Below are 21,981 nucleotides of genomic sequence, written 5' to 3'. Positions count from 1 at the left end.
AAAAAATAAAAAATAAAGTTAAAAAAAAAGAACAGACCCATACATATATGGAAACTCAATTTATGAGAAGTGATGGTACAAATTAGTGAGTACAGGATGGACTTCTGATAAGTGGTTAAACATGGAAAAAGTAAAATATGATCTATACCCACATTATATACAAAAGTTAATTCCAGGTGAAAAGCAAAATATAGGAGGGAGTTAGAACCTTAAAAAAATTTTTTTTCAATGTTTGTTTATTTTTGAGAGAGAGAAAGACACAGAGCACAAGCAGGGGAGGGGCAGAGAGAGAGGGAGACACAGAATCGGAAGCAGGCTCCAGGCTCTGAGCTGTCAGCACACAGCCCGACATGGGGCTCGAACCCACAAACCGTGACATCATGTCCTGAGCCGAAGTTGGAGGCTTAACTGACTGAGCCACCCAGCGCCCCAGGAGTAAGAAACTTTTTAAATAAGACCTCAAAAATCACCAACTATTTCTTAAAAAGTGATTAAATGAACTACATTAAAATTAAAGAAGTCTGAACACTAAAAGATGCTGAGACAGGGGCGCCTGGGTGGCGCAGTCGGTTAAGCGTCCGACTTCAGCCAGGTCACGATCTTGCGGTCCGTGAGTTCGAGCCCTGCGTCGGGCTCTGGGCTGATGGCTCGGAGCCTGGAGCCTGTTTCCGATTCTGTGTCTCCCTCTCTCTCTGCCCCTCCCCCGTTCATGCTCTGTCTCTCTCTGTCCCAAAAATAAATAAACGTTGAAAAAAAAAAATTAAAAAAAAAAGATGCTGAGACAAAGTATCTACAATACAAATAATAAGGTTATCTACACACATATACAGGACTCCTTCAAGTCAAGGAAAAGACAACCTGATTTTAAAAATAGGCAAGGGATAAGAACTGGCAATATGCAGAAGGAGAAATCCAAACAGCCAATAAACAAATGAACAACAAAAAATTAATACAATATTATTTCATATAAACAGATTGAGCCAAATTATGAAGTCAGGCAATTTCAAGTATTGGAGAGGATGAAGAACACTGGGACCTCTAACTGCTGGTGGGAATGTAAATTGGTACAATCTCTTTGGAGAGCAATTTGGAAATATTTAGTGAAATTGCAGATGTACCTCTTCTGTGATTCAGCAATTCCACTCTAGGTATAAACCTCAGAGAACAGAAACACTGGAGACAGTGAAAAACCAACAACTTAAATGTTCCTCAATAAGACAAGAGATAAAAGATCCAAAGTAAATACAATGAGAGGTCAGGACATGACAGAACGGGGTGTGGGTACACATGTAATAATATTAATAGCTAACCTTTATTAAGTGCTTATTATGTGCCAGACACTAGTCTAAGTGCTCTTCATACGAGGTAGGTACTATTCTGATCCCCATTTTGTGGATGAGGAAATATGAGATACAGAAAAGTTATGAAACTTACCTAATATCACACAGGTACTAGGTACAGAAATGGGGAGGTTTGACTCCAGACCCTTGTTCTTAACAACTATAGTTCTTAACACTATACGGATATGCTATTCTCTATACTTCTTAGGGAATACTATGCTATTCTATACACATTTTCCTATGCTTGAAACATTTTATAATGCAGAGTTAATTATTAATATGTAGGATAAATTATGTGAACATTTGTGAAACCCAAATAAAGTCTGTCATCACTAGTTACTAATGACAAAATATGCAGAAAACAAGCCCCCTTCCGGTTCTAATAGTCTATTACCCTATGAAGTCTAGACAGGAAGATTCATAAATTTGCTAATGGTTCTTCTCTACAATTCACAATTTCCAGCCCTAAGATACGTGCCTAGAGAACATGAATAATTATATGGGCAGGACTATATATGTAGCAGTGTATCTGTATGCAGATATCTACATATAGACACACACACATACACCTGAACATTTCACATATCCTCTGTAAGAGCGGGGTCACACATTTACCTGGTGCCTCTTAGATTCCTATATTCTCCACTGCACACAATCCTGTGATATGGAAGTGTATATAAATATCTATTCTGTTATTAGAATTATGAGAAAGTCTTACTCACCTATAGCGATAGTCTTAATATCAATAAGATAAGCCAATTTCTTATTATCTTCAATTCCTCGTTGACGTCTCTCATTAATACGGACACTGAAACATGAAGGGTGAGGTAAGGCAAAATGGGCTTAGGCCACTGTAATATTTACCAAGGGCCCTGAAGTACCATACAGAATGAAGTTTTTAGATTAACCCGAGGTTATACGAGTTAGACGTTAAAAAGGAATTCTTTGGGGTTTCAAAAATTTAGAGAACCTTGTGGGGTTACCTGATGAGGTGGGGGTTCATGAATTCGGTACGTACAGAACCCAGGGTATCATTACTCCCATATTCCACCAGGGTTAGCTCTCCAGCATTGAAGATCATGCACACCTGGGGATGAATGGAATTGTTATATGGTGGAAAGTTTGCAAGAAGAAAGGGACAAACAGTAGAGGGAGGTGTACTGTCAGTTCAAAGTGACTCCCACTTTTCTCTTTATTCTGTTCTTCTGCCTATTTCACCCTCCCCCTTTATCTGCTGCCCCTTTCCATCCTTCTGACACAGGAGCTAGAAGGAGGTTTATTGAGATGGTGATGGTTCATCAAGTTCTACTCACATTTTCATTTTCAAAGAAATACTTCTCATTGCCACCAGATCCCTGCCAAGCTACCTGTCAAGGAGGGAGGAGGGAGAAGACATAAGGAACAATGTGGGTGAGTATCCAAGACCATGCTGAGAGAAAGGGTAGGAGGCAGAGAGATCGAGTTTAGGAAGGCTTTGACATTGCACAAAAGAGGTGCTGTGTCAGATTTTGCCCTAGTCTCTAGGTTTCTGAGAGAGAGCATAAGAACAGTCCAAGAGTCCAATAGTGAGGATTCATATTCCAGGATTCTGGACTTCCTGAGTCTCACTCCCGGATTATCAGTTCCCCAGCACCAGAATGGTAGAGCTTTCCCCAGAGATCTTCCCTCCGGGGACCCTGGCTCGCCTGAAGTAGCAACTCAAGATGCTCCATTCCCCACCCCTCCATTTTTGGTTCTTACCTCACTAAGGCGATTAGTGTTCAGGTCCCCCAGCAGCAGTGTGTCTGATGTGTGGGCCACCAAGTAACGTTCCTTTCCCAGGATTTTCACCTCTTCCACCTCATAGCCATAGTGTGACTTGAGTACCACTCGGGTCCCCGATGATAGGTTCTTCACAATCACCTTGGTAAGGAACAAGTCTTGGTAAGTAACAGGCCTCTTCCAACCCAAACATGCCGTGCCCTTGGCCCACCTCCACAGTGTTAAACAAAGCTAACATCTTATTTCTTCATCTGGCCTAGGATATTATTTATGAAATGCTTTCATATGTTATCTCTTTAGGTGCTCACAATACCTATGACTCTGTAAGTTCCATGGGGTAAAACCAATCACTCTACATTCCTGTACCTCTTTGTAAAAACCTCTATGATGACTTCAACCATGGTGTACTATATTGTTGTTTCATGTGTCTGTCTCCCTTGCTAGAATGATCTTCATTAAGGGACAATGTATTACAAATAATTATCTTGGTGTTCTCAATACCTAATAGTGCTCACACACAGAGAATGGAGAGAAAATAAAAGAATGAAGGAACCAATGAATAATAAATGAAAGGAAAAGGGTATAGAGATAGTGAAAAATGAGCTCAGGGACTAGGAAATTAGCTTGTAATGTCATACACGGTGAGTTCAGAGGCCCTAAAGCAATGTGACATACCCGTGTAATCTTATTGATCAAATTCCCCAGTTGACAGCATACAGGTAGTAAAGTTTTACACCAGGAAGATGTAAGTAGCAATCTCTGTACCTCTTAGGCCCTTAGATATGTTGTTTATAAATATTTTCTTGCAATAAGCTGGAAGAACTACAGCATAAAAGTTGCCAAGCAGTTGCCCTGACACATTCTGTTCTCCAGAACAGTTCTGCCAGGGATTAAGGTTGACACTGTGCCTACGTCCAGAAGGCAGGAAAGCATCACAAGGATGAATGAGCGCAGGCAAGACTGCGGTGAGGCAGGCCATCAGCTGCTTACCTGGCTAGGTCCCACATATGTCAACTCAAACTTGTTCTTGTAAATGCTCCTCCGGAGGCAGCAGTCAAACTGTTCCACTCCACCACAGAGTGTGCCCTAGGAGGAAGAGTGACAGCATAAAAGGTAACAGGTCTGGGGAGAGTATCTAGAGACATCCTCAAAACCTAGGTTCTAGAATCTAGAGAAGAGTTGGCAGTAAAAGGGCTGGCAGTTTTTGGAAGAACTAGATGGAAAGAGGGCAATCACAGGGCTCAAGGGTATCACACAGTGATGGGATGAAAGAGAGAAATCAGCTCTGCCTACAGAACTCTGTCTCTTTTGGCTTCTAATAAAGTGTGAATTTCTCTTTCCTGCCTTTAATGTCATATTTTTAGGTTGGAGTCAAAATGGAAGAGGAGATTCTCTAGTTTCAGGAGAGAGTACTTTAGGTAAAGGCAAGATTTTTCCTAGTTTGGAGAAAGTCACCCATGCAGAAAGGGATTACTAGTAAACACACCGCACAGAGTCGTGAGCCATCCCGTTTCCAGGCCAAGGCAGTGACGGTGTATAAGTTGGCAATCTCCTTGGGCTTTGCCTCTTCCCAGATGCTTCTTCGAGGGCTCCAGTTGAGCACCCGAAGTCTGAAATTAAGTAGGTGGCTTTTAGAACAGAGGGAGGCTGAGCAAAAGAGTGGAAATGGGTGGGTAACTGAAGGAAATGAGTCTTGCTGTATCAGAGAATAAAAGAAGTAAAAAAGAACACACAGTCTAGGGAGTCTTGTAGCAGAGGACAGAAAGGTTCAATAGAAGGAAGTTGGGAAAATCAAGTCAAAAGTAAAGTGGGGTGAGTGATGGGAGTGGAGACAACAAAAGGAGATCATGGCTGGTGAGAAAAATGAGCTGTCAGCAGCAGAGAAATAAGGAAAAAGGAGAGAGAAATGGTAGGAAACAAAGAAGGAAGAAAGAGATATACATGATATTGAAGGGGATAGAAAGGTAGGACCGACAAAGCTGAGGTTAAAAGTGTTCTAGGGATATGAGGGGACCCAGACCCAGGGTGTTTATTTACTGTTACATCATTCATTCATTCATTCATTCATTCACCATTTAGGCATATATTATATACTAGATGCTAATCTAAGCACTGGAGATTTAAAAAGAATTTTTTTGAATAGGCTCCTCTTCTCAAGGGCGTTTCAATTTAGCCAGACAGCTACAAACATCAAAGTGTAATATAGTGTGACAAACACTAAGTTGGTCTGAAAAGGGGCAATGGTAACACAAAGAAAGTAGAGATGAATTCTACTGTGGAGTCCCAGGGAGAGGCACAGAGACACAACAAGATGCTGGTGCATTCTGGAACTGCCAGAGTGCCAACGGATGGTGGGAGCAGGAAGAGGGAAGTGTATGAATTAAAACCTAAGGATCTCTTTCAACATACTCTTGATTCTCATCCAGTCTCCCACTCTGGTTGAGAATAACTGGGCTAAAGCAGAGTGTACACGGAAAGTGTGCTGAAGTGCATGTGAAAGGGGACCCACCTGTCATAACTTCCCAGCACAACAGACTGGCCCCCAGGACTTGCTGCAGCTGTGGTGAACTCCCGCTCCTGAGGGTCACGGCTGTAATCAAAAGTTTGTAGCACATGGCCTTCCTTTCCATAGGCCACAATCCTCCGATCACAGCCTGCAGCCACGATGCTGTTGGTTGCCCAAGCCAAGGCATAGGGTGGGCATGGGTGGTTAACCAACTTCCCCTAAGACAGAAGTAGAGGGTTTCAATCACTCTGACCCTGACAGCTCCAGCACTCTGACCATCCTACTCTGCATAAATCTTCCTCCCAACATTTTCCCACCCTAATAACATCCTAATCTGGAGGACTTCACAAACTTTCTTTTTTTTTTTTTTTTCACAAACTGTCTTTCTGTTGTATACTCTCACACACATACATATGACATATATACACACTTACTGACCTTGTGCTCAAGAGGAAACCTCAAAATACTTGTATGTAGGAGGTCTTAAAACACCTAGAAGGCCCTCCAAAGGGAGATGACCTACACATTAATCAACACTGGGTAGGCCCACAGGGAGCACATGACTTTCTTTTTAGGAGATGTAAATTTAATTATTACAAAAGTACAGTAATTCTTTTTTTTCTTTAAGTTTTAATTACTTAAGTAATCTCTACCTCCAACGTGGGATTTGAACTCACGACTCTGAAATCAAGAGTCACATGTTCTATTGATTGAGATAGCCAGGTGCCCCTACACAAGTAATTCTTAACGTAAGTAATTCAAGCAACAGAGAATTATATACAGTAAAATGTGAACATTTCTTTTATCTCCCATCTTTTTCCTTTTCCCTCTTGAGGGTAAACGGCTTTTTTTTCCCTGTGAATTTATACACATAAATATATCTTTTACATAAATGAAAATAATCTCCTTACCCTCAGAATCAATCAACTTGACTCCCCGTTTCCCACAAACACTAAGCTCTGGCCTCCTGAACACAAACCCTGTCTGTGGCTGTATCCAAATGCCTCTCTCAGAAGTCTTGCTCCTATAGCCACATCCCTTGGGCATCTCAATCTGAATGTTCCACTTCCTCTGGGACGGATCTTGGGTTTCCTTACCCCCTATCCCAGAGCCTCCTTTAGTTATACCTGTGACTCTCCAGAGCCTTCATCATCAAAGAAATACCTAACGATGGTGCCATCTGCATGACCAGAGAGAATTCCTTTCCCAGAGCAACTAAAAAAGGAGAAAAGGAGGAAAGAAAAGAAATACAGGAAGAGATTATCGTTTCTCACCAAGAAACTCCCCTTCCCTGTCCCACACTACCCTGCCTGGGGTTCCTGCTACCAGTCCTCCCCAGCTTCCATATTATAGTCTCCCAGTCCTGACATCCCCAATGCTTCTTCATACATTTCCAAGCTCTTGGGGTACCACTCTTCCTTACTCACTTTGTTGTCAGTGATACAACGTAGGAATCTGTCCCATAGATGGTAGATGACTTATTAGTTTTAGTGTTTGCTAAACGAACCTGAAAATGGGAAAATGGACACAAATCTGGTTAGGCTACTTTCAATCTCACCCAGGTCCTAAGGGAAGAAAAAGAAAAAACAAAACGCTGGTCTTTCTGTATTCTCCCCCAACACACAACTTGACCTTAAAGGAGAAGTTTAACCATATTTCTCTCTCCAGAACCATTATCCCCACCCACAACCTCTCCTGTGTTCCTCTTCCTTTACCTTCCCTTCAGCCAGCCCAAAGACAATGATGTGCTCTGCTGGCCATTGCAGACAAGTAACAGCACTCTGTAGGAAGCAAATCATGGAAAGGATAACCTTGTCTATGTAGCTCAGCACAATTACAACAACCTGAACCTCCCTGCCACATGCTACCACCCCAGTTGCCTATAAGGAAGGAGAGGACACAACTAGGCTTTACTGGGGAAAGCAGATGGGGATGAGCAGCCTGGCAGCACCATCCTTGCAGTACAAAGACAGATTCAATGTTAAAAAATACAAGACTTGGTTACATTTATAAGTAGATATACTGATACACGTTTGTGTGTTCTAATCTCCCAGATTGGTCTGAACTTTACCGTCTGGATGAACTTGTTACAGATGACTTTCTTGTCACCCCTGCCAAACAAAAGGAGGGAAAGCGTATTAAAAACACTTTCATAAAAATAAATTGCCACACAAGATGCTGGGGGAAGGGAAGAAAGAGCAGATACTTTCCCTGGCCCCGTAGTGTTCCCTACCATTCCATAGGAGCCCTGAAAGGAGGTATAAGAGGGAGCCTGAACAGCTTTGGAACAATAACAAAGATGCTGTATCACCAGGGCTCCCAGGATCTCACAGGGCCTCATGTTGACCTTAGGCTGATTCCTCCAGGGATGTGATGTCAGAACACACGGGGCAAGCAAAGGCAGGAAAGCAACAACAGACTCTGGAAGGCCTTTGCCTTCCATGTCTCAGCCTGGATCATCATCTTTTCTACTCCCCCTCCCTGGTAAGGCATTTCTTCCTGCCTCCCCCTTCTTTTCCAGGTCACCCCACATTCCAGTCTCTATCCTCACCAATCTTCTCCAATCTTGTAAACATAGATGATGTTGTCGGTCTGTCCTATGGCAATTTTAGTGGAATCAGGAGAAAAAGCCATGCCCTTCACCATATAGCTCTTCCTGCCATACTAAGAGTTCAAAAAAAAAAAAAAAAAAAAAAAAAAAGAAAGAAAGAAAGAAAGAAAGAAAAGGAAAAGAAATAATGAGTACACATGGAAGAGAAAAGAGAAGAAAAGGGGCACGCGTGACCATAATGGGCTTGAGGGATTTATCCTGAGAAAAGACGAGGCAGGCCACTTCCCATGCTTATGGCTGGAGAGTCGGTTAGGAAGAATGCCAGGTTTGCAAGGCCCCAGTAACAGGTTAAGGTACACACAGAGTACTCTCTTCACCTTCATGTCAGCTGGTTTGGTGGAGAATTTATCTCTCCGCTCTCCGTGTTCATCATACAGCAACACCACTCGGTCCACTGTGCAGACAGCAAATTTGGCATTGTTCTGGGACCAAGCCATACAGGTCACCTTTGCAGCTCCATCCTGCAGAGGCAGCGGAGGCAAAAACAAACCCAGGCGCTCATTTAGAATGGCAGAAGCAGTTCTAGTTCCTTTAGTTCTAGGGTGACTTTGGTCAATTTTCCTCACCATAGTACTTAAAACAAAGAGATGCCTGTGACGCATCCTGGTCTCCAAGGCTATAAAACCCTGGACCAGGAGAACAGGTGCTTCCAGAAACTCATAATGCAAATACACTAAGAGGTGACAGTGCTAAATCAATTGTACCAATTTGCCCTGCAATGGCCTTGCTTCCTCATATTCCAGGTCTGCTGCTGAAGTAAATTCAATTGGTCCGATAAGTTTTGGTCTTTAGCCATTTTTTCAATATTTTGTTTGAGAAAGGCGCTTGGTCAGGGGCTGAAAAGGAGACAAAGAGCAAAATCTGATTCCTGCCCCAGGCTAAATAATATGGTGCAAAAACAGGAAGAGTCCCATAAAAGCGGCATGTACAAAGCACAATAATAGTTTGGAGAAGTTTGAGATAATTTTATGTTTAAAAGATCAACTTTAAGCTCTGAGGAATGGATCCACAAATGGGGAACTTATGACCAAAGGCAAGTCTGGTCAAGAAACAGTAATTTAATTTAGCTGAAACTATCTTGCAAATAGAATAGAGGAGATAAGGCAAGAAAAACAGAGCAAGGCCAGCTCAGGAAAGGTCTTTGAAGCCTGGCCAAGGAGTGTGGGTTTATTTGGTAGGAAAAGGAGATATGGTGAACGTTCCAGAATGAGGAGTAAGATAGATAATCAGAGTTGAGACTTAGGATGAACAATGCCACCTGGTTAGTTTTTTGCATTTCTACCCTTCTCCCGTCCCTTAACAGAAGCCCAGGCTAGAAGTGATCATCTCCCAGTGACTTATTCTTGCCACGTCTGCCCACCACGAGTGTTGGTCCTCAATGGTTCTGCACTAGGGTCTTCCCTCCTTGAAATAAAAAATTTAGTTTCTGCTCCAATTGTGTGATGAATTACTTGGGTTCTAGAAGTCTGGTTTAAAACTTTGGTACTTTTCACTCCTATCCCACCTACTTCCAAAATCAGAGGTAAAGGGTTAAAAAAAAAAAAAAAGGCCCCCTTTCATCAAGGTCCTCAAACCAGAGGCAGAAAATAGCCATACCACCACTTTTGCCACCCTCCAACTCTTGCTTAAATTCGGTTCCAAGGGTGGAGGATGCCTCAACAACCACTGTTCATCATCTTCATCATTTTGCCCAATCCTGGGCCTTTGCCCTTCCCGGCATCATGACATCTTATTTTGAAAGACTGAGGGAGGTTTTCATTTCCAATTATTCCACTAGGCTAAAGGAATTTTTTTAAATTACAGTTTTGGGGGCAGTTTACTGAGCAATGAGCACCTCTCTCTTTCATCCCAATTTCCTTCTATCCTCCTAATGCCACATCCTCTGTGAAGCCTTCCTGATTCCTCACAGCACCGTCATGAGGATTAAATGGGGCAGGAAACAATAATAATAGCTAACCTTCAACAAGATCTTACCATAGACTAGGCATTTTGATAAGCACCCGATATGCGTTACCTCATTTTACCCCCGTAAAGCTGACATAGATGCCATTATTATGCATATTTTACAAATGGGGAACCTGAGGTTCAGAAAGGTTAAGTAATTTGCTCAAGCTTACCTACACAGTTAGTAAGTGGCAGAACCATGATTTAAATCCATGTATGCTGGACTCCACAAACCACAATCCTAACTTAACTTATGCTGCCTTGCATAATAAACATATTAAACATACACGGTGGCAGGTATTATTATTAGCTTTGTATAATTTTGTTCTTTGAATTTTGAAAGTTCTCCTCTCTTGTCTATCAGTTTTTACACTGTTTTTCGGTTTACAGTGGACTTTGTGTACATTACTTCAACTCTTCCATCATATCCCCTAAGGTTGCTATTATTGTTACTTCCATTTTCCCAATGAAGTCGTTGGGTGAGTGCTCAGAGAGACTGTGGCCTGGGCTAAAGTCAGCGGTATTGGGTCATGTATTAAAAGTACAGCTGCCACTAGGATTTAAATTCTGGTCTCCTAGCTCCAAAACCCAGCCTTTCTTCAGCATGGTTTAGGCTTTCTCCCTCAGTGCCCCGCCTCTTCTGAGTCTGAGATCTGCATCATCACAAGGAACGTAAGGTCTCCTACACTCCCTCTTTTGGGCCTGCACCTAAAGCGCTGGTTTATTTGGGTGCAGATTTATGTTCGTTGTTTACATCTGCGCCCAGCACGGGGCCCCGTACACAACTGATGTTAAAGGAATCGGAATGAAAGCTACCGAGGTTAGCGGTCCGTCTCGCCTACTGAACACTATCGGCCGCACACAGTCGGGATCATCGCTAGAGCCTTCGGTCTTCCGCATACAGTAGGCGCTCAACATCATTAAGTTTCCGTTCCCTCACTTTTCTTGGAACGTGAAGGCGGGTGGGGGTGGGAAGAGGCACGCAACTCCTCACCTGAGGGCTCAGCAGGGTCCTCAGGTGCTTCAACTGCATGACGAACACCTGTCTCTCAGATGCCACCAGTCAGCGACAACTCCCGTGGTTACCTGGACAACCCGCCACGCAGCCGCAGCGACTGCCGCTGACGCAGATGCGACCAGAGCGCCACACACTTCGCAAGGTCACCACGTAGGTTCGCGGCGAAGCAAACAGAACGTGCGCAGGCGCAGTGAGATCTAGGGCGGGACTGCGAGTGGAATTGAATCCTCTCAACCAATCCCGTCGTTGCCTGCAAGCCCAGGCTCAAGCCACGCCCACAAGCCCTCAGCAAGTCAGGGAGCTACGTAATCACAGTCTTTCTCGCGCCTTGATGTGAGTAAGTGTACCTGAATGCATTCTTTTAATCATCATAACCCTGATGGAAAGCAGGGCAATTGCTTTCATAGACGTTTTTGCAGCTGATGGAATTCAGCCCAAATACGTTATGTGACTTGCACGGGATCAAAAGGCTAATAATGATAGCTAACAGTGAATGCTCAGCATGTTATCTGCCAGGTACTGTGCAAAGTGCTGTACATGCATTATCTCATTTAATCTCAAAGACACTTTTTGAAGGCGATGACATTATTAGTCCCATTTTACATAATAGGAGGCTCGGGATTAGAAGGGTCACGGACCCAAACTAACAGCCAGTAAAGGATGTAACTGGGATTCAACCCAGAGCTGGTGCATTTAAACACCCTTTATATCCCTTCTGAACTCCTGTCTCTCCATCTCCATGCCATGCTTCTATACCCTGTGCCACCCCCATCCCAAGAAATGATGTGTCCAGAGTCTGAGAGATGAGTGTTTTGGAACCCGTAGCCAGTGAGAGGTAAGGTACCCTACTTCAGAATTGGGGGGCAGTGGATTAAAGACAGCTGCCCAGATCAGGATGCTTCTATGGTTCAACGTAGAGGGCAAACCGGAGCTTGGCTCACCTGATAGGTTAAGTCTTGTGATACCTGGGGTTGGAGCTTGTTTGAGTAGAAAGGATATTGACTTCTTGATCTCTCTTTGGATTGGGGCCCATTTCAGAATTATTGGTCTAAATTCTTGTAACATACCAGAGAGACTGAGATGCAGAGAAGGAGAGTTATTTATATACCTCCTCTGGAAAGATCCGAAGTTGAGAAGACCTGTACGTCTCCAGAAAATGTAGCATATGCTGTCTACACCAGTTCTGGGTTCTGAATCCTTTCCCCCACAGTGGATGCAAACGTCAACAGCTATTTCTCTCACTGGCACCACACCCCCCCTTGGAATTTAGGAAAGAGTAGAGGACAGCCCCTATTTTCACAGGAAACAAGTCGCCCCAGAGCCCAAAGTAGAAGTCTTTTGACAGGGGGGATTCCAACCCCTCAGTTTTATTTCTATAATCCTCCTCTGAACATAGTGGCGGAGAGTGAATATAAACTCATTTGCACTTTACAGTTATTATTGACTTTCGACAGAATGAACAGAGACAGAGACGGAGACAAAAGGGAAAGTGAGGGCAGGGAAGAATAGGTACAGGAATGCACAGGATAGGAGCACGTGGCACCAAGGGATCCATTAGTGTAGCTGCTCTTTCATTTGTCCCAAGACACTGTTCAGTCCTTTTCTGAAAATCAACTCGGGGTGATGGAGGAATCAGAGGGATAAATGGTGAAGAGCTTGGGTGTCAACGTGGGCAGCGAACATAAAAAGGTTACTGGCCTTCTCGTGTGGCATAACCTTAGTTTCCACTGGTACGGGAGAACTTATATCCCCTTCTTCACCTTCTCCCCCTTCTCACTGAACAAAACAAAAGGAACTAGGGCTCTAGTTTTCTACACCCATTTCTGGCCTCTCTCCACCCATCCCAGGCTAGAGAATCAAAACAAACACCTAAAAATGATAGTGCTCCTGTCGAGTTGGTGGTGGTGTGAGAGGCCCTTATAGTCAGGGGAGAGGCAGTGGGGAAATGTCTTCAGCATACTATACAGTATACCATACAGTCAGCTCCAGTTTGTCCAAGAACCTTTATTGGAAAAATGTCCAAGGGGTGAGGTCACCAGCAGCTGGAGGGGCTACCGGGTGAGAGGGGGAGCACCCGAGGCTCCATGGAAGACATTGGAGTAGTGCAGTGCGGCATCTGCCTCCAGACCCAGACATTTCCTTTTATTTGCTGGGGGAGGGGGAGTCCCCAAAGAAACACCCCTCTCTGAGACCCAGAGGCAAGATGTAGGGGCAGCTGGGGATGCCGAGAGTCCTGATGCAGGTGAAATGGGGGTCCCGTTTGGGACCTAATGGGATACAGTTGAGTAAGTGACTCTCCCCTGGACCTGGGGGATGGAAGGACGTATCCCATCTGATAGCCATTCCCCAGGTCCAGGGGTGCAGACCCTAAGACCTACCTTCTGGCCCTGCTCACAGTGGAAAGAGGACGGGTACCAGGCCTGAGGTTGTGGGAGTGTCATTACCCTCTAGGAAACTGGGATCCTTCAGTCTTGGGCAGATCACCAGCTGGGGCTCTCCCTGACCCCATCCCCATCCCCAGGTTGCTAGTGCATCTGTTTTCTGGTTCTGTTTCTTCATTCATACATCGATGGTGTTGATGGATGGGGACTTTTTCTGTAAAAGAAAATGGCTTGAGTCTCTAATTGTGGCAAAGTTGTAGCCTTCTCCATCCCAAATATCCATTCTCCTTCTTTTCCTGCCCCTCCTTGCCCTTCTCCCTTTCCATGGCTGCTCCTAGAAGCAAAATCACCTTTCCCTCCCTCAGACCCCACATCACCTGTCTTGTCCCCACTGGCCTTCCCTGAGGACTCTGTTCCGGCCCCTTCCCCTTCTCCTTGGGGTTGTTGTTGGAGTCATTATCCTTGATGATATCATACTGGCGGCAGAATAGCCCAATTACAGCTGAAACACAACAATACAATCTGAGCCTTGATCTTGACCTCCCCACTCACAGCCTTGAAGGGCAGTGAGATAATCATACAGTTTCTAGAAAATCCTTGAATTTCTGGGTCCATGTACAAGCACCACCCTCTTAATCTTCCTCTCCTCCAACTTCTGCTCACCCCCCTCAACTAAGCATCTCCCCACTCCATTTCTCTCCCTGCCTTTTCTCCCAACAACCTTTACCATGTCCCGCCTTCACTGAGCTCCCCACCCCCCAATCCTTGGCCCCCCCGGTCCAGCTGCTTACTCACCAGCCCACATGAGCAACACCACCACAATGATGACCACTTCCCCTGTCTGCAGCGGTCGCTCTCCATCCAGACCCTCCACTGTGATGTCACCTAAGAAGGAGGAGATAGACTCCAGGTTATGGGGGAGCAGCTACAGAGTTCTTCTATGATTCTGGACACTAGTGTCAGGGTAGACTTATCACAGGGTTGCCCCCGGTAGCCGCTCTCTAGGAAGCGGTGGGCAGGTAGTTAGCGACCAAAAAACAGGAGGGCTGCATGCGAGTACTCACGCAGGCTGCGGTGGAGGCTGTGAACTGAGGATGGGTAAAAGGAAGCTTAAAGGCCCTTCCCCCAAACGATTCATTATCAGCCTGTCTATATCCAGTCCCCTGCCAACCTTTTTCCTTCCTTTCTTGGCAGTATGATGAATTAAATCATCCTTTTATTCATCTAAGCTAGAGTGTTGCCGGTTTTGGGGAAATAAACAAGAGGCTAAAGGCCAGGTAAAAAGCCAGAGAATCCAAAGTTTAGGGAATGGAGAATAGCTGAGACCCTCACCTGGGCTTGAGCTGTTTGAGGGTAGCCGGTCAGAACCCTTGAGAGTTCGGAAGTGCACCCGAGGCCCTGGGGGGCTCTCTCCCCGCAGGCCGATGCTCCTGACCTGCACTGTGTAGTCACTGTCTTCAGCCAGGCCCCAGAGGGCACAGGCCCGAGTGGTGGTGTTCACCTCCCGGATCACACGCTGTCCAGGGCCATTCTGTCTCTGCGGGGAGATGATGGGACAGGAAGGCAGTCTCACACCAGTCCCAGGACTCTTGAACATCCAAGCACTCCACGGAGTAGGGTGAAAAAGGCAGCCTGAGACTGAGGGAACACCAGGTCCCAGCTTCCCCCACCATTGGGAGGGGAGCTTAGTTCTGGGGTGGGGGTAACTGAAGGAATGTTCAGAGATCCAAGGACACAGGTTGAGGGAGCAGAAGGGTGATTCATACTTGCTGGGAAATGGAGTAGCCAATGACGATGTTGCCTTCTGGGACGTCCCAGGACACAGTGGCTGAGTTGGCTCTGAGGTGAGTGACTGTCACATTCACAGGAGAGGGAGGCCGGTCTGTGGGTGCCAGTGAGTTAACAGGTTAACAGGTACCGTCCACAAGCTCTGGTTAACCCCACGCCCCCTTTACTCACCTGCTCGCACAAAGCCCAGGTCACAACTGACCAGCAGGAGGACCGTGGGGCTTAAATATGGGGAGAGGGGCATCAGCGAAGCCATGGTCCCCACCGAGTCCGCTGGGAGGCACTGGGGCATCCGCTTGACATCCAGGCGGGGCTCCTGGAGGTGGCAGGAGTTGGGGGGGGGGGGTTCAAGGACTGCCCAGAACGCACGGTGGCAGCAGCTCTCCCGGGCTCCCCACCGCCCACAGCATCCCGGGAGCCCCCCTTCCCTCCACGTCTTCTCCGCCCCCGCATCACCCGGGCACCCGGGTGCGCGGCTCTGCCCTGCCCACACCCACCTCCGCCGGTCCTCGCGATCGGTCAGGCCTCGGGGGGCTGCTCGGTGCCCAGAGGGCGGCCCATCGCCCGACTCCGTGGCGCTGCCCCTACCCCATCCCGGCGCGGGCCCGGCGCGGGGGGCAGCGCGGGACCGAGCTGCGGGCAGAGGGCGAGCGGAGGCGTAGCGGGAGCCGGCCGCGGGGCTGCGGGGCCCCCAGAGCTCGGACGGGCCGCGTAGTCTGTCCTCGAGCAGGGGGCGGTGCCGGCGCGGCCTGGCCGCTGGCCTGAGTCCGGGTGCGGGAGGCAGTGCGGCTGCTCCGCCGGCCCCTGCAGCGGGATGTGACCGTCCCGGCCAGCCAGCCGCCGCCTTCTGCAGAGCTGGCCCCGCTCGCTCCGCCGCAGCCCGACCGGGACGTGCCGGCCCGCCCCGCCCCGCTGGGGTTCTCGCAGCCGTCATCCCCCTCCTGCCCCCCCCTTCGACCCCGTTCTCCCGGGGCTCCTCCCACGACCCTCCCATTGGCGGCCTCCCGGGTCCCCATCCCTCCGATCCCGGCTCCGGCCCTGGAGCCTGCGGGGGGCGTGGGGAGAGGCGCAGGTGCGAGGGTCTCCTGCACCTGGGAGGGCCCCTCCCTCCCGCGCTGGAATTAGCCAAGTTGGGAGAAGGAATTGCACCTCCCGTGCGGGAGGGATAGCGTGGCGGAGATAATTGTTTTAACAATCTCCTACTTGTAGACTGCGTCAGCTTTTAAATCTCTTCCCCATTCATAATCTGATATTGATTCTCTTCACTCTCTCATTCATTCTTTCACTTATTAAACAAATATTTATTGAGCGTCACCTATGTGTTCTGGCATGTTAAGAGCTGGAGATACAGTGATTATTAAGATTGCTGGGTGTATAGGGGGAAATCTAAAGAGCAGCGAGCGACCTATGGTTCTTGTCTTAGCTCTGCCACTTACTGCTTGGCATGGAGAAATTGGTCACCTAAGTCTCAGGTTTCCTACCTGCAAATCAGAGGGTCCCGAACTTCATAGGGCTGTTGGGGAGATCGAATGAGAAAATGTTGGGAAATGTCTTTATGAATCTTACAACACTATGTGAGTGAGAGATTATCAGTAATTTGTACTTAATCTGTTAGTTACTTCATTCATTCAACAAATATGTAAATCCTTAAGTTATTTCATGAGATCTGGAGTGACAACCTGGGTGTGAGTTCCAATTGTGTCAGCTATGTGATCTTTAGCAAAACACTTATCTGAGCCTCAGTTTCACCATCTGAAAAATGAGGGTGTCAATACAATCTTCTTAGTGTTAATGTATCCAATGAGATAAGATATGTGAAAAGTGCATTGTTCAGTGTAAATAAATGTTGGCTAATGTATTTAGGGCAGATACTTTGGTTTCTAATTCTCATTGCAGCATTTCTATTTCTGTGGCACTTTCTCCTGTAATATCCAGTTCAGTGTGTGTCCCCCTGGGGCTCCGAAGCTTCTGTTGCCTTCCTTCTGAGATGAAAGAGTGAAATGGGGCAAGAGGGAGGACTGGGTGTTCTGAGCATGTGATCAAGCTATGGTCCAGGTCCTCTGACCTCCACTGTCCCTGAAGATCCTGATCTCTGGCCTCCTGATGCATCCTGGTCCCAGAGCACTCTTGCTCAGGGATTCTCACTGCCCTGGGCTTGAGCCTGAGCCTGAGTACTGTCCTGCACTTCCAGCCTCCAGGTCATCCAGAGAAGAGGTCATTGTGTCCAAAGGGCAAGGGTAATGAACCTCAGGTTTCCTCTTTAGGGGCAAAGCAGAGGCTGGGCAGTCTGCATGCATGCAAAGAAGGACCCCAGGAGCTCCCCAGAGGTGACGAGTGGGCTGGGGGCCTACTGACCAGGAAAGGGTGCAGGAAGAGGTGCTCAGAGGGGGTGGTACTCAGAGAGGCCAGGGTACTTGGGTTAATCATCACTGTGGCTCAGATAAGGCCCTGCCAGCTGGAAGCCGAGTTAGTGTGACAGAAAGGTTTGCGTGGCTGAAGAGGCAGGCATGACAGGGTGTCCACAGCGTGCGACCATGCCAGGCACAAAACGGTTTCAACATGTGATTGAGACCCCAGAGCCTGGCAAGTGGGAGGTGAGACCCCCTTCTCCATGTTGGTCTCCTGCATTGATTCCTAGAATCATTTCTTTTCTGGACTTTCCTCCACCCTTGGTTTCTGTTCTCTCCCTCCTCCTTCCCATCTTCCTTCCTGATCTTTTTTCCCTTATAGGCCCAGAGTACCAAGTGCAGGCTAAATCCTTGGGTGATGTGTGTGTGTGCATGTGTGCATGTGTGTGTGTGCGTGTGTGTGTGTGTGTGTGTGTGTGTGTGTCCGTGTCCAAGTACTGCGCCTGCTGCCACTCCCACCTCTGGATCAGCAGGCATGAATGAAGCTTCGGCTTCCTGCCTGTATCTTTGTGCCCCCTTCCCTCTAGTTGTCTGGGTATGAGGCAGCCCCTGCCAATCACAGAGAAGTCAAACCCACTGACCCAGGACCTGGACAGAGCAGATGCTGAACAAATTGTTCGATTGCTGGGGCAATGTGATGCTGAGATCTTCCAGGAGAAGGGGCAAGTCATGCCCATGTACCAGGTGACCCAGACCCATTCCCTGGACACTGAAAATAGAGATGCCAACCCCAACCGCACCTTAACCTCTGCTCTCTGAGACCATAGGCCTTAATATTTGAAACCCTGAGAGCCCCTCCACCGCAACATTCATTCTCCCCCACCCCAATCCACTCTCTTTTTCTTGGCTTCTGATTCCTGCGTGTTCCCTATAGCGACTGTATAGTGAATCAGTTCTGACCACCATGGTACAAGTGGCTGGAAAAGTTCAGGAAGTGCTGAAGGTACCGACTCTTCATCTGCTCCCATCTGAACCTTCTGTTCTCTCCACCTTTCTCTTTTTTTTTTTGGCCTCCACTTCTCATTTCGCTAGATCTCAGTTCTCCTTTCTCCCAGTCCTCCCCCTGGGATCTTTATTGTCATGTTATTAATCCACAGTAATTAAAATAACTATTATCTGCATAATACTTTATAATTGACCATGTACTTTCACACTCATTACCTTTGCAAAAACCTGTGAAATTAGTGTGATTGTCTCCTTTTTTTTTTCCCAGATAGGAAAATAAAGAATAATCACAGTAGCTTGCCCAAATATATCCAGCTAATAATTGCTGGGTAGCGCTGCGTTACTGATTGATTGATTGGTTGATGACCAAGCTGCTCGGTCCTTTCTGGAATAAGTAAGGGTTGGAATAAGTAGCTAAGCCAGAGTTAGGAGCAGACTGAAGTTTCTTTCTCAAATCCAGGATTTTTTCTGCCACATCGTACTGCTTATGTTCTGTTCACTTTTGTCATAAGAGGCTTAAGAAGACTCCCTAATTCCTGTTCTGCTACTGACAAAGAAAAGAACATGCTTCCCCCAACCTGAGCTAGGCCATGACGACGTAGGCATTTTTCCTTTCTCAGGAGCCTGAGGGGGGGGGGGAGGCTGGTGGTGTTGAGTGGAGGGGGCATCTCTGGCAGGATGGTATTCTTCATGTCGGTGAGTGCCCCTATCCCTGATTTTCCTCCCTCTGCCTTCTTGGGGTGACCCTCAGGACCACAAAGCTAATCATAGCTAAGCTCCTAGGTGGACCCCTCTATCCCTGGCTCCCTCTCTTCCAAACTGGATCTCACGCCATATGGAGCCCCATATCTTCTGTCTCTACAGCCCATTCCCCCCACCCCCAATCAATCATCTGCAAGTAGCGTTTTAAGTGCCAGCTTCCAGGCAGTACTGGCTTAAGCACTGGCCTGAGAGAATCCTTACACAGTCTCTACTCTCTAGGTGTCGAAAATCCAAGATAATTGCTCCTTTGCTTTGTCAGAAAGGTTTAGGACAGAAACCTCTTTATACCTACCTCATTGCAGAAGGTGACAGGTAAGCCAAATTGGTCTATGTTGGTCTATGAATATTTTGCTTGGCCTGGATAGTGTTTTTTAGAAATTTAATTTTAAGGCTTTTAGATGGAGATTGTATCCAGTTTGCTTTGGTCCCCATTGTTTCTTATTGCCTTACACTTACTGCCTTCACATACTTAAATTATATGACTTGCCTTTGTAGGTATTTGAGTTTTTCAGCCCTATAGAGTATCTGTTATGGTGCCAAGCAAATAGTAGGTGTTCAGTCAATGGTAGCTTTCCCTTCATTCCCTTCTCTTAAAGCAGCCTGCCCTAATATACCATAGGCTTCTACTTCCAAACCAGTGCCACTGACCTTGCGTCTGTCCTCTTAGGTCTGTGGTGGCATCTAGGGCGGGGACAGAAGATAGTGCTCTGCACAGGATTGAGGAACTAAAGAAGGTCTGTGTCTTCCACTAAGAGTCAACCAGAGACCTCTGTTCCTTCTCATGATGACACGAAAGCCCCTATCTAGCCAAAGCCCATTCCCTTCCCCAGTCCTGCCCCTGACATTCCCACACGATAGGTTTGCATCCTAGAATCCTCCTGGTGGCACTGCTTCACCCATCCTCCTCTCCTAGGTGGCTACTGGGAAGAAGAGGGTGATTGTCACTGGCATTTCGGTGAGACTCTTTGTGAGTGTGAAGACAGGCTGGGTGGATCTATCCTATGGGGAGAAAGGAAGTGGGAATAGAATAGCATGGAAAATAGATTGATGAAGTGGGTGCTAGACAACAGAGAGGGTTTGCATAAGGAATTTTGATTTTACTGTCACTAATTAAGATCCAGTTGTATGAATGTGGGACAATGGGAAAAGGATCCTATTTCAGAATACCTGTGTATCAATCTGTTCAATAACCAAGATAGATGGACTAGTCCCAGGGTCAGCAGACTACACTGGCAGGTCAATCCTGCCACTGCTTGTTTTTGTAAGTAAAGTTTTATTGAAACACAGCTGTTTGTGTTTACGTAATATCTATGACTACTTCACCCTACCGCGGTAGGGTTGAGTATTGCACAGAGATCATAGGGCCCACAAAGCCTAAAATACTTACTCTCTCACTCTTTATAGAAAGAGCTGACCCCTGGACCAGTCCCTTGCTACTTAAGTATGGTCTTCACACAGCGACATCAGTATCTCCTGGGATTTGCTAGAAATGCAGAATCTCAGGTCCCACCCCAGACCTACTGCGTCTGACTCTGCATTTTAACGAGATTCCCAGGTAGCCTGTTTGAGAAGCACTGGACTAGGCGACCCAAATTTTCCCTCACAACTGCAGCTCTCTGATTCTAACAATTCACTAAACAGAAACGAGTTCAGCGATGCCAGATGTGGAAGGAGGCACACAAGGAGGGCAGGACACTGACCTTAAGGAGCATACAATTTAGTTGAGTAGTTTTCAAAATTTACCGTGCAGAGGACATCCTTGGGGGATCTTGTTAAAAATACAGGCCCTGGGCTCTCCCTTCAAATGTGGATCCAGTAGATCTTAACTGGGCCTGGGAATATGCGTTTCTAACAAGCATTCTGGGGGATTCTGATGCACTTGGGCCTTGGGCAACACTAGAGTAACCCCTCTCATCATGCCTATTTTTCTCTCCCTACCATCAGGCTCCCTTTGTGGCAGGCCAGATGGACTACTGCATGGATAACCCAACCATCTTCTTGCCAGTCCTGGTCGGTTTCAACCCCGTGAACATGGCCAGGTGAGCCTTCCGTGATGAACGGTGATGATTGGCCAACCCCCCAGGGGGAGGCAGAGAGGAACCCTGCCAAAATCCACAAAGGTGAGGGCACGGTTTTTCTGGTCTCATTAATCACATCTCAGAATATTAAAGTAAATATAGACTGTCCCTAAGCTTATGAATTTTGGTTTTTATTTTTGTGTTTTTGGTCAGTTGGTTGATTTATTCTCTTGTTTCAGAAAAGATTAAAAGCAGCTTACAAAGACCACATAAAATTCAATAAAGGATACATTCAAAACAGGGAGGGAAGAGACAAGGAAAACAAGGGCTAGAAGATAGAATAGGGTCAGGGAAATGCGTACCACAAAGTTCTGTACTTTCTTTCAAGTGTCTTTTCAAAGGAGTGTTGGGTACTGACTCCCTTTGCCCAGCTCCCTTATTTTAGCATCCATTCTCTTTTGTCATTCTGGGCACCCCTTCAGTCCCCTCTGGCTACTCA

The 21,981-nt window shown here is 46.6% G+C and overlaps 2 protein-coding genes across 3 annotated transcripts in view; both read right to left on the bottom strand.

The window, feature by feature from the left end:
• IFT172 (intraflagellar transport 172) overlaps positions 1-11,315 on the bottom strand; it is a 34,280-nt gene extending 22,965 nt beyond the window's left edge. The window contains exons 1-14 of one of the 2 annotated variants that reach the window (XM_030311416.1): positions 11,157-11,315; positions 8,536-8,679; positions 8,159-8,271; positions 7,679-7,718; positions 7,323-7,388; positions 7,035-7,114; positions 6,735-6,822; positions 5,611-5,825; positions 4,588-4,711; positions 4,092-4,187; positions 3,081-3,242; positions 2,654-2,707; positions 2,324-2,427; positions 2,063-2,148 (exon numbers count right to left, since the gene is read on the bottom strand). In XM_030311416.1, coding sequence (XP_030167276.1) covers positions 2,063-2,148; positions 2,324-2,427; positions 2,654-2,707; positions 3,081-3,242; positions 4,092-4,187; positions 4,588-4,711; positions 5,611-5,825; positions 6,735-6,822; positions 7,035-7,114; positions 7,323-7,388; positions 7,679-7,718; positions 8,159-8,271; positions 8,536-8,679; positions 11,157-11,195 — 1,411 coding nt within the window. In that variant the 5' untranslated portion in view covers positions 11,196-11,315. Of the gene's footprint in view, positions 1-2,062; positions 2,149-2,323; positions 2,428-2,653; positions 2,708-3,080; positions 3,243-4,091; positions 4,188-4,587; positions 4,712-5,610; positions 5,826-6,734; positions 6,823-7,034; positions 7,115-7,322; positions 7,389-7,678; positions 7,719-8,158; positions 8,272-8,535; positions 8,680-10,978; positions 11,111-11,156 lie in introns of those variants that run through there. The other variant, XM_030311415.1, reaches the window with a different exon arrangement.
• A 1,270-nt stretch (positions 11,316-12,585) lies between these two features.
• FNDC4 (fibronectin type III domain containing 4) lies at positions 12,586-15,906 on the bottom strand. The gene is made up of 7 exons (XM_030309057.1): positions 15,847-15,906; positions 15,521-15,665; positions 15,328-15,443; positions 14,894-15,098; positions 14,357-14,446; positions 13,939-14,063; positions 12,586-13,775 (listed from the first exon to the last, which is right to left on the bottom strand). The coding sequence occupies exons 2-7, from the start codon at positions 15,639-15,641 to the stop codon at positions 13,740-13,742; spliced, it is 693 nt and encodes a 230-aa protein (XP_030164917.1). The 5' UTR covers positions 15,642-15,665; positions 15,847-15,906; the 3' UTR covers positions 12,586-13,739.
• Between the last annotated feature and the right edge of the window lie 6,075 nt (positions 15,907-21,981).

Source organism: Lynx canadensis, chromosome A3, assembly GCF_007474595.2.
Source record: "Lynx canadensis isolate LIC74 chromosome A3, mLynCan4.pri.v2, whole genome shotgun sequence".
NCBI classification, from domain to species: Eukaryota; Metazoa; Chordata; class Mammalia; order Carnivora; family Felidae; genus Lynx; species Lynx canadensis.
This window is presented reverse-complemented; position numbering and strand designations above follow the sequence as displayed.

What these genes read in the sequence shown, in the direction of transcription:
- FNDC4 (XM_030309057.1), bottom strand. Translation starts at nt 15,641, where the DNA reads ATGCCCCAGTGCCTCCCAGCGGACTCGGTGGGGACCATGGCTTCGCTG. An exon ending in GGTGTTGCTCATGTGGGCTG is followed by an intron (nt 14,064 to 14,356) that starts GTGAGTAAGCAG and finishes GTTGTGTTTCAG; the next exon opens with CTGTAATTGGGCTATTCTGC. An exon ending in GGCCAGTGGGGACAAGACAG is followed by an intron (nt 13,776 to 13,938) that starts GTGATGTGGGGT and finishes TTTCTTTTACAG; the next exon opens with AAAAAGTCCCCATCCATCAA.